The sequence below is a fragment of the Apostichopus japonicus genome, chromosome 16 (genome assembly GCF_037975245.1).
Source record: "Apostichopus japonicus isolate 1M-3 chromosome 16, ASM3797524v1, whole genome shotgun sequence".
Taxonomy (NCBI): Eukaryota; Metazoa; Echinodermata; class Holothuroidea; order Aspidochirotida; family Stichopodidae; genus Apostichopus; species Apostichopus japonicus.
In genome coordinates this window covers 18,610,220-18,630,115 of record NC_092576.1, presented here as the reverse complement: position 1 = coordinate 18,630,115, position 19,896 = coordinate 18,610,220, and the positions used below count along the sequence as shown (strand labels likewise).

General features: G+C 35.0%; 1 protein-coding gene across 1 annotated transcript; it reads right to left on the bottom strand.

Moving 5' to 3' along the window:
- Positions 1 to 2,350: 2,350 nt before the first annotated feature.
- Positions 2,351 to 9,995, bottom strand: LOC139983412 (uncharacterized). The gene is made up of 4 exons (XM_071996951.1): positions 9,839 to 9,995; positions 6,122 to 6,336; positions 4,649 to 4,801; positions 2,351 to 4,037 (listed from the first exon to the last, which is right to left on the bottom strand). The coding sequence occupies exons 1-4, from the start codon at positions 9,843 to 9,845 to the stop codon at positions 3,876 to 3,878; spliced, it is 537 nt and encodes a 178-aa protein (XP_071853052.1). The 5' UTR covers positions 9,846 to 9,995; the 3' UTR covers positions 2,351 to 3,875.
- Positions 9,996 to 19,896: the final 9,901 nt, after the last annotated feature.

Below are 19,896 nucleotides of genomic sequence, written 5' to 3'. Positions count from 1 at the left end.
ACTGATCTGCCCTGATTGGTTGGGAGTTTGGAAGTCCATCCCCTTTCCTATGGAAACTTCCATACCACGTGAGACAACCTTCTCGAATGTTCCACAGACATAATGGAATCTATTTTGGGAAAAGGCCCTGTACCAAGATTCAATAAGATAGTTAAAACTTCTCGTGGGAAAACTGAATCCATGACCTAGATAAATACATAAGAGGAGGCCTGTAAGGTGTCTCGATGGAGTTTTCCGGTAACATCAAAGAGATGGTATCACTATTTCATAACAATACCATATGATGTTATCCAGCCTGTAAAAGTTTAAGCACCAATAACACAGAAAATTGAAATTCATTATGATGGCGAGGTATCACACATCAAAGCCTCCTTCCTATGAATTCATACTTATATTCATTCTTTTCCTTATGAACATCACATAAGCAGTTCTAGACTCTGCAGGCTGCAGTTGTGGCGAAGAACAATTAGTTATGGGCCTAGGCTAGTTGCCAGGCAAACGAATAAACTCGATAATAATCATGGATGATCTTACGTTGTAACTAGCTACAGTAAAGCCCTAATGAAAGGTAAATGCTAGCTTAGATTTAGGTCCTATGTCCAACTGCAGAGTCCAAAGACTATAAATTTAACATCGAATGCTCTGATCTGGCAATTGCAAGTTGCCCCCACCCTTTGGGATCTTGCCTAAGCTTCAATATGATGTGTATCATTAGAATGATTTCGCAAGTGGCGCAAGAAGTTGTGCCTGCAGTATATCGCTAGGCTAGCCTTATTTCAATACTGTGCTCTGTATCATCGGCAAGGCTAGCTTAGTCAGTAGTTAGGCCTGTGGTTTCATGAATCTTGGATTCCTTTTCTCATTTCTTGCATCCTCCCTTACAGCGGAAACTGTATTCCTTTACTTGTGTCTATCGATGGTAACAATGTGTAAATCATTAATATCAGGGCCCAACGTTAGGCCTAACTTGGGTGCAAATTATTGGCTATATGTCTAACACTAGCATCAACAGACTGGACTAGGCAAAAGCCTGTGTAATAAGTTAGGCGTTTGCCTCAATATTTCTCGGGCCAAGCTAACATAGTCTCGGCCTAATTAATTAAGCAATCACAGAAAATGGGCCTCCGTCTAATCTTGTTATGCCAAACGTTAGTCCTTGACTTTTTATAAGCCTAGAATAAACCTGGCTACCCAATATAGACCTGACATTCTGAAGCAAAAGGCCTAGCCATACCCTATGGAAGTCCGAGTATGGCTGGGGCGATTGAACTTTGAAATTGAGAAAGTTACATTATATTAAAGCACGCTCTGGTTACAGATACAATATTAATAATTTTTATCTGAAACAAATCATATTACCGGGCATAATGTCTTCAATCCAAGACCTAACCCAAATCCATTACAAGTACTACTTAGCAGTCAGCACAGTAGATCCACGAAAGACTACGAGGTAGGGTCATTTGTAACACTGTAGACAGTGTACCATACTGTATGCCCACGCAAAACGTTTGCTGGTGCATGCCTGCTCACATTTCTCCCTAGCGCTTCAGAAAGTATATTATGCGCAAGCGCAGAAACATACAAATATATATTTTGTACAAGACAGCAGAATAACCCATTAGAAACAGGTATATCGCATTTTCATAGCGTTTAGAGCATGTTATTGATGAGATTTACACATGAGGTGGGTAATGTTTTCAGCAACTTAAGGTAGAGAGATAATGACGATATACATATCATTCAATCAAAATAGGATCAATAACGTTGATTTCGCCGTAAGGCTCACTTTTCTAGACGGCAAATATACAACCCCCATAAATCTGGCGCCGTTTATGCATCCTTGACAAAGGTCGTGCAACCCCTACTAATGAATATGCAAGCTTGTGACCTCTTGCCAGAAGGGAATATCTCGAGACATGCGTAGATCAAGCTGAATGCAGTAAAAATAATTTCTGAATCATTAAGTCGAAGTGTAGATTTCACCCAAGAGCCAATTTCGCTCTATAACTCATTTTTTTAGCAGTTTTTCCCCATAATCCGCAATTAGCAAACTATATATATATGTGTATATATATATATATATATATATATATATATATATATATATATATATATATATATATATATATATATAAATATATATATATACATATATATATATATATATATATATATATATATATTTATATCATTCTTTGAGTATAGGATGCAGTACCTCGGGGACTACTTAGAATGTCATTGGATCAAAGGACATGATAGGCTGCGATGATTGTATGCAGAAACTTAGCTCTGCTCAATAATTGTTGCTATTATGGCAGGTTAGACAAATGAAGCAATGTCACAAACTTAATTAGTATTGTTTTTAATTTATTCATTTTTTTTTCGTTTTGCGCTTCCTTCGTTAATCAACTCCCTCAATTAATTCACAGAAAACGATGTAAATAGAAAACACATACAACATCAAATATACGTCACAATGTAAAACACAAAACACGAAAACAGATAAAATACCAATAAAACAATAAACTCGAATTGTAACTCTATTGTTAATTATCATAAAACAAAAAATACTCAGCACGGTTCAACTGGTAAGTGGGCCGGGGGGGGGGGGGGGGGTTACAAAACATTTGATTATTAAATCTGGATACAAATTGAAGTCTTGTTAACGATATATTTACTCCTAATAGTAAATTTCTACCTGAAATTTATTGAGAAATCACTGGAATTAGTATTCACTCTCTGGAATATCATGACTTAGTAAACTTAATTAAGTCATCTTGGAAATTGGTCATTGATAAAGTTAGTTACAAAATTTGTAATCCTGTTAATAGTTTAAACAATGTTTTATATATTTTAATATATTTTATATATTTTAATGGTAAGAAAATAAAGGGTCTCCCATCAGTGAAGGTAACATGGATTATATACATATTTTTTTTTTACAAAAATATGTATTTCAAAGAAATATGTTGGACTTAAACTTAGGAGGGTATTGGTTTCCTTGGTCTAACTGGCATTAATGTTTCTATTTAGCTGGTGTTGACATGAAAACATGTTAAAGTTTTACTTCCATTATTTTTCTTTACCTTCAAATACAAATGCATTTTTCTTTTTATTATTGATTTTTCGTTATATGAACAACAAAGAGCAAAAAAAAATCCACTCATACGATACAGCAAACGCTGTAATAATAAAAATTTAGTGAAATACGAAGGTAACTACATCATACAGTAAAAAGAGAGATACAATACTAAATAAACTTGAAATATATAATTAGTATAGACCAAGTCATTTTGAACACTGTTTCCAGACCGACCACAGTACACTTCGATACATGATCACGGTGCAAAGGGCATTCGATGTCTTCAGTCGTATACAAATTATTATAATGGTGTGCGTCTGCTTATGTTCTCAAGTTGTGAATATGAAATGATAGCAGTTTATGGGACAATGACTTAAGATATACTGTACATGGGGAATTCGTTAGAATGAAGTGCGTGGTTGCGTACAGATTTGTAGGGGATTCTGGAAGACATCGTGTTCAAAAATAAAGTACATTATGTTGTGCCCTGCAGGGCCCATGTTTTGATCAAATTAGTTAAGACCGATGACTATATAATGTAAAGACACTCAGTTATAATGGTAAAAGAAATCATTGACACCAACTAATAGAAATATCGATATTTGAAAACATCGTCAAAAAGATAACCTTGTTTACATTCAGTCTAACTATTTTCAACCAACAAAATTATGTTAAAATTTACATTATTCATTCGGTGTGCTTAAAAAACAAATATGTAACATCTGAGTAGCATAGTTTAACAAAATATGAAAAGAGAAAGAGAGATAAGAAAGAGTCTTTCCGTACGTCTCCATCAATATGAGCCGGTGGATGAGGTGGCAACGACAATTTGAAGTATCACGTAAATAGTAATCCACACAATACCGATACCAAGGGAGATCTTCGACCACAAGTTAGCACTTGCAGAGGCTTGCTCGGCACCTTGTATGTCACCACTACTGAAAAGGCTTCTCACCTTGACAAGAAATTAACATGGAAAGATATAAATAGACATTTTATCACTTGAAAAAGAAGACTATGTGCACTACTTTCACAATGCAAAAAAAAACTATCAGACTGGGTTTTGGGGTCCAATTTTCAGGTTATTTGTTCCGAAATTAAAATGATGATACCATACTATTCGCCGGCGGATTAATATAAACGGGGATTATATGGGATTATATTACTATTGAACTGGTAATAAAGAGTGATGCACAACTAACAAGAGACTGCTATCAAGTTCTCTAATACGCCTGCTGAGTTAAATTAAATTAGCTTCTAAAGCTTTACGCAAGTTTTTATATTTTTGGGGAGGGAGGGATTTGGGGAGGGGTTGGGTACGGTGGGAGATGAGAGGGTCTGACCTTTTTAGACATTATCATGTTAAAGATGATAACTACAGATGTTTCAGTCATACCTCCAGAGGGTGGCAGTAAAATGTTTGAGCATGGGTGACCATTTTAGTAGCATATCTACGTGCAACACTGAAGATATTTAAAGTAGGAAACTAATCATAGGGTTATAAATCTGATCATACTGTACTAGCCAGGAATATGCTAAGATGGCAATACCTCATAAAATACTTACTTTAGCTGCAAACACAATAGCCACGATACCAGTAGGCAAGAAACAGCAAATGGTAACACAAATTGCAAATACCAAGTGGTCATTAGGTTGTACCTGGGTTGTGCGAACAATTGTGACAGGAGCAGGCTGTGTGGCGGCAGCGACAGTGTTGACCTATATACGGGAAATATAGCAAGATTAGCAACTTTGCAAAGCAAACTATACATGTAACATATCACATCGGGGTACTGTCGGCCATTAGTATATCATAACAGTATCATGTCTTTAACAGTGTTATGATGTCATAAATAACCAATGTTGAATTATGTTGAATATTGGTATGATCTCATGCACACACCCATCCCCCACATTCCAGCTCGCGTTAAACTACACCAGATCCACATTCCTCCATGTTAAAATCCTGTACCCGCCCGTGTTGTGCTGGTATGGAGTAAGAAAATGCCAATTAGAAATAAGAATAAGAAAATGCTATTACATAGGTTGCAATCCCGTTGTTGTTGTTTTAAAGGAGGGCCAAACGTTCCATGATTGTGGGAAACTGTATAGAGATGCAAAGTATGTGTAGGAATGTCTACATAAATATCAGCATGTAATAGTATAACAGAAGTATGTCGACTTACGTAAGTATTAGCGAGTAATATTTGAAACTAACATGCCGAAGACAGAGAAGGAGAAGAAAAGACATCAATCTAAATGTATATATATATATATATATATATATATATATATATATATATATATATATATATATATATATATATATATATATATATATATATATATATATATGTATATATATATATATATATATATATATATATATATATATATATATATGTATATATATATATATATATATATATATATATATATATTCAAGAGTATCGTAACAGTAGCGTGCCTATATGTTACAACACATGCGTCAATATGTTCAACGTATCTTACATATATGTTCAAAATTATTGCGCTTGTTATGATTAAAGTAGTTCACTATCACGACTTTATGTTCAAAAGTATGGCGCCTATAGGTTCCAAACTTTCTCTTTTCTGTCTTCGACATGTCAATTGATTCCACGCCTAAGTGTAACTCCTAACTGATATATAATACGCTAAAGTGGATATTCTAATATAACATTGACATTTCATGTTAGGTTTCGATTGTACGAAACGTTTGGCTCTCCGTTGTTTCCTTTGATTATTACGTATGCTTGAAAAAATCGTACAGAAATTTGAAAGAAGTCCTGAGGTCGGCAGTGTACTTATAAAGCTGTGGATATAATAAGTTTTGTATAATAAAATTAATGGGTCGGTATATTGAGATATGGATGGTAAATATTCTGCGATCATGTTTAACAAACGTTAGAACGTCTGCCTCTGAATATTCCTTTGAAAGATACAATAAAAAAAGAATATTATCATTGCTTTTAGCGCTGCCTACATTTTCTCAATAGTAAACACCAGTCCTATACGTACCACTATAACTTGCTGTTGCTGCTGTTGAGGCGGATAACCTTGTTGAGGCGGGTAACCTTGTTGAGGCGGGTTACCTTGTTGAGGCGGGTAACCTTGTTGAGGCGGGTTACCTTGTTGAGGCGGGTTACCTTGTTGAGGCGGGTAACCTTGTTGAGGCGGGTAACCTTGTTGAGGCGGAATTTTCGACTCGTCATCATATGGAGGAGGCTGTTGATCTGGATTATATAACGTTCAGTGGTAAAATTGTTACGTGCATTTGTTAACCTCTTACTCCTATAACTGGGAGTATACAGCGACGACAGTTTGACCTTTTCTCGCAATGTATCAAGGTATTAAGAAAAGTTTATTATATCTAGTGTGGCTTATGTTGTGTCTCTCTTTAACCAAAATGCTAAGGAAAACGTTTCGATACTATTATTCTACCCTGGAACATGTGATCTATGCAGTGCTTGTCTGGTACCATTTTATATTGTAAGGAAGCAAAGAAAGAAGAATGAAGTTTCTTAAATACACATCAGCTATATTGAATTTAGATTACAATATACATTAAGAAAAAGTAAATGCTGCTGCAAGAACTTAGTTTACAAAAATAGCAAATAAGATTCATTACAGTATTCAGAATCACCCTTTGTATACTGAACTCAAAAGTCTCCTGCACAAATCGAGCAGAAATCTAAGAAATCCCCACAAAAAAACTAAATGCAGTTTACAGTAACTCATGTATTTACCATGCTGCTTTATACATTCCATCCAAGCACTTAGAATGTTTGTTGTAGTCTGTTTCTTCTATCGTTCTATGTATTAACTTTTGTATGTGTAGATGTAGTTTATATTATATCCTATCAACTTAACATTGTTCCCCTTTTTTATTAGTTAATTCTTGGACTTTTTGTTGAAGTGTGTTTGTTATATCGTTTTATGTATAAACGTTTGCATGTGTAAATGTATTTGTTCTTGTTGAGGTATTTTATGACTCCTCTCTATAAATGTTATATAGTACAACTTGGAAACACTTGAACGATGTCACAGTTGTTTCCTTCTTTAAATCTGTTTTGATACAATTTTCCATACCAAAGTACTAAGTCAAAATACGTAGGACAAGCAGAAAGAGATTATCACAACTCACAAGCACATGCTGAAGTGACCCCCCCCCCCAGCTTTTACGTCAACAAAACATATCCCTCTTGTTGTCTACTCAATAAGTCTCATGGTATGAAGAAATTGATGGTGGTTACTTGTTATACAAATAACCAACACGAATGGTTATTGGCCTGCATGCTTTCAAAGCTAATGTGACAAAGTCCAAATATGTTAAAAACCATAGGCCTACAGTGGCTTTCCATATAAAACCAAATATTTGATTTGCCCTGCTTTCACTGTATACAGTGTGGGGTGTATTGAATATACTTCAGAAAAAATACATGTGTGCGTGCTTTGTACACATTTCATATACATCACTGTCACGCAAGCCAACTTCTCAAACAATAAGTAAGATATGTAAATAAGGTTGCATGTATGAAATCAATTCAAAAGGCGTGTTAATACTTTGAATGTCTCGTTAAATGAAAGGGAAAAGCCTAAGGAAGTGGTTTAGTTTGTATAATTATGCCATTAAAGGAATCATTCTGATATAACTTCTTTATTTTAATTCTAGGGTTTAAAAGAGGAATTTTATTCCTTTTACATAATTCCGGCATACAAGGTTAGCGTTTTACGCCGAAATCTTTTTTTTTTCTTCACGATCGGAGATAACATACTGACGACCAAAAATATGGTTCCGAATTAAAAAGTCAATGCAGTGTTACTTATTGTTACGACTAAAAATGCGACTCAAAATTCACTCAAAAACTAACTTACCTTGAATATTCTTGCAATAATATCATTCCACCGTTTTTCAATGTAAAAGTATAGTCTATCTGTAATTTGTAACGCTGTCCTCCTACTACTAGGCTAGGCTCGGTAGCATGATGATGCCAATACTTTTAACTATTGTTCTTTTGCCAACCTCGCCCACCCCGTTTACTATATAATTTGTCACGTTACAAAATGTATGTGTATGTGATTTGGCAACACGAACAGTACTGTCAATGTAGTGCACTGTACTGTTTAGCCAAACGTTAACGTTAAGATTAGGCCTTTTTAAACAAGATATCGTTGAACGTTTAATCCTAATAATCATTCATTGGCGAAGTAATGAGCCATTCCTACATTACAAATAAGTAAGAAGAGTAAGCTATGCATTGACAATCTTACAGAATAACTTTTTAGTGAAAAATCATGCAGAGCCAAGTTACTATCGTCATGATTATTACAACAGGAGTTTTAAAAGTTACATCCAAATTATACACAAGAAAATTCCCCCAACAAATTATCAAGCACATTTTGTAATCAAAAGCGGAAAAAGCATGTAAATGTAACGTCTCAAGGTACATTTACACACATACTGCCATTATCAATATTTTCAAGTTGATTGCTTTGAAGTAGGCTGACATGCTGTCACTAAAACGGTTGTGAACTTCAACGAGAATGTATTCACATTATGTGTGTATATATATATATATATATATATATATATGTATGTGTGTGTGTGTGTGTATATATATATATTAGATCCTCCTGCAAGCAGGAACTCGCGAAGAAGCCTCGTTGGCTTATCAAAGCCGCAAGTTGACCGAAGTCAGTCTCTTACATTCATATTTAACGTCCATGATTACGAATTGTTAATTGCCAACAACTCTGTAACTGGACGACAAACATTAATCTGGGAGAGACTCGAACCGGGGACCTTATGATTGAAAGGCACCGGCGTTAACCACTAACACTCCATAACACTCAATTATAATGATACATTCACTTCTAAGGTGGATAATTGACGTCAACTGTTGGAACAAAATAGTCTGTTGTGGAGGCAGAAGAGAGGTTACATACTAAGATAGTTGAAAATAACGAGACATGCTCTTTAATTACCTCGATATGTTTTACTGTAGTACACACTATATTACACTGTATTAAAGCCATACCTGCAAATACACTGTAGTTAAACCATACATACATATAAACTAGTTAAATCATACATAAAAATACACTGTAGTTCTGCCATGCTGTACCTTGTACAACATAAAAACACATAACAGTTCAAGTAAAAGCAATAATGTTAGCATTCTCATTTGTACAATCAAGTGTGACATCACTGTTTGAAATAAGTGGTCTGCAGGCTATCCATGTGTATAACGATTTACGTATTGCAATACTCTTTATATTCATCGTAGTTGTCATTGACATTATCGTCGTCATAGTCATCGTTCATCGGCATTTTGATCTTTAGTGTCCCCTTCATCGTCATTGTTACAAATATCGTCATGGCACTCGTCTTTGGACCGTCATTATCCTCACTATCATAACCATCATCGTCCCTGCAATCGTCGTCGTCATAGTTGTTTTCCCGTAGTCAAGAAGTCATATGTCTGAAGGGCAATTCTCCGCTTAACTAATATCCAGTGGCAAAGCAAAGGTTTCGCCTTTGCCATTAACAGGTGCGCCATTGTGTGTTATATAGCATATGTAAATATTACGTCGCATGAGTTATGAATTGTACGTAAGTACACCTGGTTTCTTTAACTATTATGAAGAAGTATTGCGATATTATATTCATAAAGGAATTCAAATTTAACAATGTTAACAAATTATTCACTATGTCTTTTATATTTACAAACTTACCAGTCATAATGAATGATGTCTTTCCACTCAGTAAAACCTGCCACTTGGTGAGACCGCTTACGTTGCGAATGTGTTACAGGAATGCTATATACAGTCGTGGTACGTTATCGGTATCTGAATGTTCGATTGAAAAGAAAATATATAGTGGTTGAAGAATTGGTTCAGTTGTCATACATGTTTATGTAATATGAAAGAGGACAATAAAAGAAGCACAATGTGAAAAACTGTTCAAATATCTTTTTTCGGATAAAGAAATATTCAAGTGTAAAGTTTTATCAGATTATGTAGAAACTGCTGAAATCTGACTAGCTGTGATGTCACATCCTCACATTCCTGAAAAATCTTTGTTTTATTCTCTAAATATTTTGTGAGATTTCATGACTTTCAACCAAAAGATATGTCAGGAGATCTCATATTTGTCAAAGGAGATATTTGAGATTAAACATCTGAAGAATTTTTGATTATATTATTTTCAAATGTTTTAAAAATGTAAATGATTTTTAAAGAAATAAATTCACAAATATTAAGGTAGTTAGGATGTGACGTCACACCCTCACAGTAAGTCTTTCTACACCAGTCGCTTTCAGAGAAATTTTGATATCTTCAATTGGTGTCATATCACCTTAACAGAGCATGCTATCATGATAGTTTCTTCACTGTTCTTGTTGTTGTTTTTTGTGCTCTTGCATACGAAAAAGACATGTCAAACACCTGAACCAATCCTTTAATGTATTTGTCTAGTCTGGTTATATCCACTTTTCAAACTGAATATTCAGTTTGAGGAAATGTTATTGTAGCTTAAGTATCAATAAGGTTATATGTTTGGCTCTGTAGTCTTGTGCCTTTGCCGGTTCACGGGGCAGGGTAAAAAGTAAAAAGAAGAACGATTGTAAATATATATATATATATATATATATATATATATATATATATATATATATATATATATATATATATATATATATATATATATATATATATATATATATATATATATATATATATATATATATATATATATATATATGTATATATATATATATATATATATGGCCCGTGGTTCGAATCCCGGCGAGGCTGAAAGTTTTTTCACTGTTCTTGATTTCCCAACTCATTACGATTTTCATTTAATATATATATATATATATATATATATATATATATATATATATATATGATATGATATGATATGATATGTGATATATGTTTATCCAACTCACTACAATTTTAATTATATATAATTAATTAAAAAATTAATAAAAAATAATAAATTCATTTGCCTTTGTCGTGTACCTAAGTATATAAGTATATAACTTGGAAAAAAGACCTCACAAGTGTTGACGTTCACTGAAATAACAGTGCTAAATTAGTGAAAAATATCACGTATCAACAAACTATCACATTGAATACAACAAGGAAATGGAATGCAGAATAACAAAATTAAACCATGAAATCAGAAATTATTAATTAGGTGGAAAACAACAGGAGACAAATATTATCAACGGGGTATAGATGGCACATGCAATATTTCTTTGGAAATGAATGTTATGTTATGAATGAATTACCGTACTTGATGTTATTGATGTTGTCTATAGTATTTTTCGTCTTCCGCTTCGAGGAGTTCGGTGTGGGACTACTGCCTCACCACCCCCCCCGCCTCCTAACCCCTTAATTCTCTCACCCATCCTCCAGACCCAGGTTATATGTCCATGCACTTGACGAATATTTGTTACTTATATAAGGGCCCTTTAAAACTCCCTGTTTAATAAAGGTTATAGTCATTATTGATATGCCGAAAACCGTTAAACAAGTGTCCTATTAGTCAGTTAAAGTGAGCTTAACTAACTACTTAGGTGTATATTGTATAACATTTCAATAGAAATAACTGAAGACTTTTATGTTATGGTAAAAGTCTACCCTCATATTAAAATTAAGTTGGACGACTAAAATACTGTAAGCAGCCTAATTTCAAATTAGGAGTGCAAGCATAGCAAGCACTAACGACTTGAAAGCAATGAAATATTCAAGAAGAAAATTTGAAATGTTTGACACGCAACTTTTCAACGTTAACAACTTACAATAGGTAAAACGCCAAAATAAGTTGTGAAATGATATCAAAAAAGTAGAAAAATGGACCCCCCCTCTCTTTAGGGATTTCCACCCACCATGTTTTCCGGTTAGCTATGGCCCTCAGCTGTCACAATATACTTGTTTGCCATTAAATTAGTGATGGGTGTGGCCACCACGGCTGTTACCTGTAGCACTATGGGGAGTATACAAGATAAGAACACAGTCTAAGTGTTTAGTTACATTAATTGTATGATGCCTTGTTGATTGCAATCAATAGCTGAGTCATTTAAAGTTTTGATTACGCCCAATCTGGCAGTTGCGATGACAACGCTTCAAAACTGATTTTTTGGTGGGGGATTTAAAATAATTCATATCATTGTAACTAAACAACATATAGACACAATCAATGTGTCTTTGGCATATATATTTCAGACTTTCTGATTGATTGAGCTCAAGACCAGGCCCATGTTAGGTCACGATCGAGCTCAATCAAAACCGTTGTCATGACAACACTAGGCTGACTGAATTTGAGTTTGAAATGGACTTTGACAACAAAAAATGTCATATCTATATAACTAAAGAACATAGAAACACAATCTAAGTATCAATGTATATAAATTTAGGGCTAACTGGTAGATTAGATCAAGATCATTATTACTGCAGATGAAACTCATTCTCAATCAGGACCATTGTCATGGCAACACTATGCTGACAGAATTGTAATTCGAATTTGAGAGGAAAATGTCATGTCTTTGCTCAAATAAACAGTTAGCCATTATTAAATTTACATTTTGTTCGATGATTTGAATTTTTCATCAGGATGTTACCATGACAACAACCATATTTAGATATGACAGTGACCTTACATGATCCAGATCTTGACTGCAATCAACCAGTACGGTTACCCAATTTTCCTAGCTACGTTTATACCTTTCATGCTTAAACCTGATTTTTGTCATGTCACGCCTACTTCAATGACACACAAAAATTGTTTGATCCCCCCTCATTATGGGTACTATACTTATAGCATATATCTTACAGTTCACATGATTTAATTCAGCTGTGTCAACTGATAGGATACTGATTTGCTACATTCCACTACAAGAGAATATACAAAACACAAATAGATGCGAACAAACATAAAAGAAAGTCAAGTTGAATCAATGGTAAATAACATGAACAAAATTGACTTGGCTTTACAATACTTCGCACAAAGCCACTCGTCGATCTTGTAGCCGGATTGTATCATCTCACTCATACGCACATTGGGAGCAGGGACATCCAGCAGGCAAGCATTCAATATTAAATTTGTTGCATGAAATAAATTCGGGTCAGGTGATGAAATTAAAGTTATTTGGGGGGGGGCGTCTCAGTTGGCCCATAGTCTATAAAATATGATGGTCCCATCCATATATTTGAGCCAAACTGTATGAAGTTAGCGTGACACATTTGCTTGTTACCCAATGGCAATATCAGATCCTAATACAAGACGATACCATACATAAGGTTACCCAATTTACCTACCTACGTTTATACCTTTCATGCTTATACCTGAATTTTGTTAGGTCACGCCTATATTTGAATGACACAACATCTTTTGTTAAACAGGGTAAAACAGAATTCTGGATGAAAGACACATAATAAATTAAAGTAGAGTTCTGGATGCAAGACAAATTATTTTTTGTTCTATGTCAATTATTTCTAACCCACACTCTATGAGAGGTGACGCAAATACCTCTTTTCATATCAAATAGGAGAAGGAAACTTAAATTTTATTCCGTTCGTTTATTTCTTTGTTTTAGAGATCTAAGATACAATTGTCATGGTTCGTCGCGGCAAATGATATAAGAAGGAGGGGCTGCGGTGAGGGGAGAGTAGCTACGACCTTGAAAGGCATGCTATTGCCTCCCATAACTTATGCTTTATACAGATTTCAGCTGCTGATAGAGTCGACCATGTCAGAGTGTTGACAAAATGTATTGCACGTATAAAAGTTATAAAAAACATATTAACCTCGTCCCCGTCACCGTCCCTTCCTCGTAACCATTCAGTCCTTCAAAATGCAACAATTTTTAACAACGTTGGCTGATAATAGATCAAAATTTTAAATATTTATAAAGATGATTCTAATATTTTGTATTAAACTATATACACACTTCTGTATGTGTGTGAAACACAGTCATTTGGGAGGGGGGGCTATACACGCAAATACCGCAGTTTAAAAGGATCAATAAACACAACTGGTTATTTGTGGACTAAAACAAAGTCTTGTAGTTGACGAATTCCCGATTCCCGTGTTTCCCAAAATTACTTGCATAAACTTAAAACCCTATGAATCCTGTTTCGTGTTTCGAATGACTGTGTTATTTCAAGCCCATCATATCCTTATATAAGATTAGTCACATGAAGTTAACGTTTTTTATTTAATAAGTATTGTCCTTTCCTAATTCAAAAAAGGTCTTGAAATGTGAATAGGTATTGTTTGTTGAAATTTCAGGCTTAATCCCAGTTCATGATCGTCTGCATCGAATATAGTTGTAAAGGAAACAACTTACAGCAAGAAATCTCTTGCGAGCATAATCTTAAGCAAGCTTTTGTGAATAAGAAGATTTCACGGAATCCGTTTTTCTTTACTGCCTGCTTCGAAGTCATCGATATATCGGGGCATAAGCCTATTGTATATTTACGTCTTGAGAGGATACGACATTCTTACTGCTTGCTGCAATGTAAACAAAGACATTGAAGCGTGAGCTTCTTGTTAATAAAGATATTCAGATCCGTTGTTCTAATGAAAGTAAAACAGGATGAATAGAGATTTCGTTGGAGGCAGTGTCATTCTCTGCTACCAATAGATTGTAGCCAACCAATAATACCAATTTAAGCTCGTAGAAAGTTAACTCGTCTAATGGCTCAGTTGGTAGAGCAGTGGACTGGTAACCCTGATGAACTGAGTTCGACTCCATCAATGGTTGGTTAACACATTTAAATTTCTTTTTCTATTTCAGTAGTCGACGCGGAAGTCTTGATATATTAATTCAACCAATTACTCACGGGGCAATGTGCACGGCAGAGAAACTGCACAGGTGGGGGATTGGGGATGGTCTCTGTTCTTTTTGCAAGAATCCAGAGACTATTCGACATATGTTTTGGGAGTGTCCACATTTATCGAGAGTTATATCTTGGGTTGATACATTTTTCAAAAGAGTAGTTGGTAGGAATGTGTTACTCACTTGCGATGTATTTTTACGTGGTATTCCTAACCCTGGAATACATAGGTTAACATGGGAAAGACTTGTTTTAATTTTTAGTATTGTGAAAAAGATAGTTTGGAATAGAAGGTGTCGGCTGGTTTTTGATAAGAGAATTATTGATGAAAAGGAGGTGGTCAAATTGATTAAAAGAGATATACAAGAACGCATTGAAATTGATTTTAGAAGATGGTCAGAAATCAAATTTATGAAAACGTGGATTCATGGTTCGTCGTTCTGTGAAATGGTACGGGGGGTAGTACAAATTAAGTTACCGTAGTGTTAGAGTGTAGATTAACTTATTCCCTTTTCTTAGCTTGTAATCATAAGTAATTCTTTCCTTTCCTTGTTTAATCCTGTATTTATTGCTTTCTAGTAGGTTTGTAAAGTGAAAATGTGAATAAACTGAAAGAAAATTAATTCAACTATAGAGATATACAAGAACGCATTGAAATTGATTTTAGAAGATGGTCAGAAATCAAATTTATGAAAACGTGGATTCATGGTTCGTCGTTCTGTGAAATGGTACGGGGGTAGTACAAATTAAGTTACCGTAGTGTTAGAGTGTAGATTAACTTATTCCCTTTTCTTAGCTTGTAATCATAAGTAATTCTTTCCTTTCCTTGTTTAATCCTGTATTTATTGCTTTCTAGTAGGTTTGTAAAGTGAAAATGTGAATAAACTGAAAGAAAATTAATTCAACCATTTAAATTACTAGCTGATGTGATGGCCGATATGGTTAAGAGGGTGACGAAAGACTCATTCCTCGTCGGTCGTGTAAATCGTGGCTAGGGTTCAAGACAGGCCTCTGGCGATAATACCATTGGCTGTAGGTATGGTGCTTTTTGTGGCCTAGGATCCCGTGCCATGTCTCCCTTGTTGTCGCAAAAGAACCCGGGGGGATGCGCAGAGGGTCGGTGAAATCGACCAGAAGCGTACTAGGTGGCGTGCGTGAATCCTTGCCTTTGGCCAGAGGTGGTGACATCTCTGCGACCGGCATGCTTGCAGCCACCGTCCACTGAATACGTGGCCTGATGAGGCGCTATTCTCCTAAAAGTGAGTCTACGGATGCCTATAAGAGCCATATAAATATTTTATATTCATAACACCATGATTCAAACTAGCGCCATCGAATTCTTTGAGAGACCTTTTTTTTTGTCATTCTGAAGGTGGAATGGATTTCATTTAAATGGGTTATTTGTGGTAAGTCAAGTAACACATTCCAACAGTCATGCGGTTCACAAGGGTTTGCAGAAACTTTATTAAACTCATTATTTGACATAAATGCGTTGGTAAAGATTTACACTACCTACACCAAAACAAGCATTATATTCGTTGCAATAATAGAAACATACAAGCCAGCAAGACCATGAAATAAAATTGTAATATACATAGAATTCGATCTATATCACTTTTGCGAGAACACCAAAGTATACTAGTGTCAATGTGGTCCCATTCTAAGCGCAGTGTTGTAGCAAATTCTCATAGAGGATATTTAGTTTCGGAAACTGGGTGATTTTAAGAACTTTGTTTGAGATTCACCAAAACAAAAAATCCCCTGTATTGTGCTTTGGTTACTTGAAGGAACAAAATTAACCTTGTTATGCCGTGGACCTTTAAAACCCACTGCTTTCAGTCTTGCTAGGGTTGTATTCCTATAGCTCATTTACTTTTTTTTTTTGCTTTTCGGAATGACCCTTTAGACAGTTGAGGTTAACTAGTTCAAGTGACTGAACCTTTAAGTTTATTACACAGCCCATCAGACTAGTTCCTCGGTTGCATTACAAAACTCAATGGGAGAAATTATAATTATATGGTCTCAAATAATTGTTAAGGACAAATATTCTGGTTGACTTAAAAAACAACGGATTAACATTAACTATATGGACAACAGTGAGGAGCCGACGTCACCATCAAGTTAGCCTAAACGAATATTCCAGAAATTAGGTATATTTAACGATAAATATATTGAAAATACTGGTATAGCTACAGAAACAATATTGGGGTAAAATGTTCCCTTTTTAATTTGTTTTATAACATATCAAGACTAACATTCTGCCATATTCATTATTTAATTATTTAAGTGAGTTATCAAGTTACACAGCAAAACCTATCCGTGTCGATCATTCTCCCATAAGTGATTACAGGTGATACATTTTAATAAAAGTCACCCAGGAAAGAACCTGGGCACGAAAGCCAGACTACCAAACGTCCGATCCGCTCTTAACCACAGTCCATTGCATCGAGACTGTGACTGTGTGATCATCGTAGGTGTGTATCAGAATTCCCCTCGAAAGGGAACAAATACTACACATGATCTTCGGTGATGTCTATAACTCTTCTGTCGATCTGTTTGTTGTACACGTCTCAGGATAAAACTAGTTTGATATCGGAAGAATGTTATCCGATTCCTTGTTCTTTATTCTATTTGCTTTACAAGTCAATGGACTCCATTCTGATGAACAATGAACAGGTGAAGAAAATTGCCATGACTGGAATACCAAGTGTAGTCCTCGTTATATCCAACACGTAACACACTTATGGACTTTGTCGATACTCATTGACGAACCACATCTTCCTTATTGGAAATAAGTTTATAACAATAGAGAGAGATTAATGCCATTCAAGTGTGCAGTTTGCTTGCATATTACTAAAACCTGTACGACAAGATGTTTACGCTATGTGAGCAGTTCAGAATTCACAGTGAACGTTTAGCGTTTTATCCGGCTTCCGGTAACACGTATCAAATATCCAATTGATGACTATATAACGACGAAAAGACATTAAGCACATGGACATTAATATCCTCCATATATGGCTCATTTGCATCCATTGCATTCACAAAATATATACCTGCATTGTGTGTTGATCACTTCAGATTGAAACGAGACGGTAATATTCACAAAGCTGTACCCATTCAAACAGTAAAAAAAAAAAAACATTAAATTCGTTATATACAACTGATTTGTGTGCGTGTGTTTGTCTGTGTGTGTGTCGATGGGTTAGAATAAATACGTCAGTGATTTGGAGCATCGAAGTGACCGTATTCAAGCTATACGGAGCTAAGGAGCTAAGGATATATATATATATATATATATATATATATATATATATATATATATATATATATATATATATATATATATATATATATATATATATATATATATCATAAATATATATCATAAAATAGCGATATAAGCGATATACCAAATCATGAAATTAATGATCTTATACTCAATATCAAGCTTACAGAATGAGTCCCACTGCTTTAATTGGAGAAGAAAGACAAATGTATAATCCCGCACAAACAACATCCTGTTATTCTGTTTTTGTTTATGTTTTCGATTTGGAAAGTGACATTACAAATTATTAATCTGAATGTTTCAACGGTGGACAATCCAAGACACAAATAGACACAGGCACAAGCACGAAGCTACGACCGATAAGCTTGGCTTTTATTCTATGGGTCAGCCCGATATTCATAAGGACCATTAGTCATAAGGGTCATTGTCCATAAGGTTCGTTATTCATAACGTACAGTATTTCGAGAAAAAATAGGTTCGTTATCCATAATCGAAAAAAAAGTTCGTTATTCATAATAAAAAAAGTGTCATTGTTCATAAGGTCCGTTATTCAAAATCGGAACAAAGGTTCGATATTCATAATAGCAAAATTGGTCCGTTTTTCATAATCGGAAAAAAAGTTCGATATTCATAATAGCACAAAAGTTCCGTATTTCATAATTGGCCAGTGAGATGCAGGGGCACTGGGGCGTGACGACCCCGCGATTATGAATAGCGAACCTAATTTCTAGAAGATTATGAATAACGAACATTTTTGCCAATTATGAAAAACGAACCTTTATTTCAATTATGAAAAACGAACCTTTATTTCAACCATCACTAACGAACCTTATGACAAAATAAGGTTTTTCTAATCATGGATAACGAACCTTATGAACAATAAACCTAATGACTAACGAACCTTATGAACAATGAACCTTATGAGTAACGGACCTTATGAATATCGAGCTGCTCCCTTATTCTAACCCTATATGTCTGGATAACCCTCTATTGTATGACAACTGCATGGTGGCAGGGATATCTTTTGTTCAATGTCATCACTTGTGAAGCGTAGATAAGGCCTACACACATATATACAAACAAGAACAACCCCAATACACCCTCACAAAACGCCTTATCCCCCAAAACACCGAGTGCCCCGTTATTCTCCAGGTGAAAATTCCAGTTAATACCTGTTGAACTGGTTTTAACAGCTACCTGTTGCAACTGGTATTTGGTGACAGGTAATAACAGGTATTAACATGTTCCAACTGTTTTCAACAGGCGCAACATCTTTTAACTGGTAATAACGTACTGTATATGAACAGGTTTCAACTGTTTTCTATTGTATGACAACTGCATGGTGGCCGGGATATCTTTTGTCCAATGTCATCACTTGTGAAGCGTATATAAGGCCTACACACAAACAAACATGAACAACCCCACTACACTCTCACATAATCGCCTCTTCCTCCAAACTCCCCGAGTGCCCCGTTATATTGATCATGTGTTCACCTGTCCCAACGTACGGCAATCCATAACTAACGGTGACCAGTAATCCATATACGTATACATTGAATCATTGGAGCTATTCAATAGAAGGCAATAGTTTCCCTTTGTGTTGACAGGATAATGGTTAGTGTAAAGGGTTACCGGGATACCAGGAGACAACGGG

What these genes read in the sequence shown, in the direction of transcription:
- LOC139983412 (XM_071996951.1), bottom strand. An exon ending in AGCAACAGCAAGTTATAGTG is followed by an intron (nt 4,802 to 6,121) that starts GTACGTATAGGA and finishes TCCCGTATATAG; the next exon opens with GTCAACACTGTCGCTGCCGC. An exon ending in CTATTGTGTTTGCAGCTAAA is followed by an intron (nt 4,038 to 4,648) that starts GTAAGTATTTTA and finishes TTTCTTGTCAAG; the next exon opens with GTGAGAAGCCTTTTCAGTAG.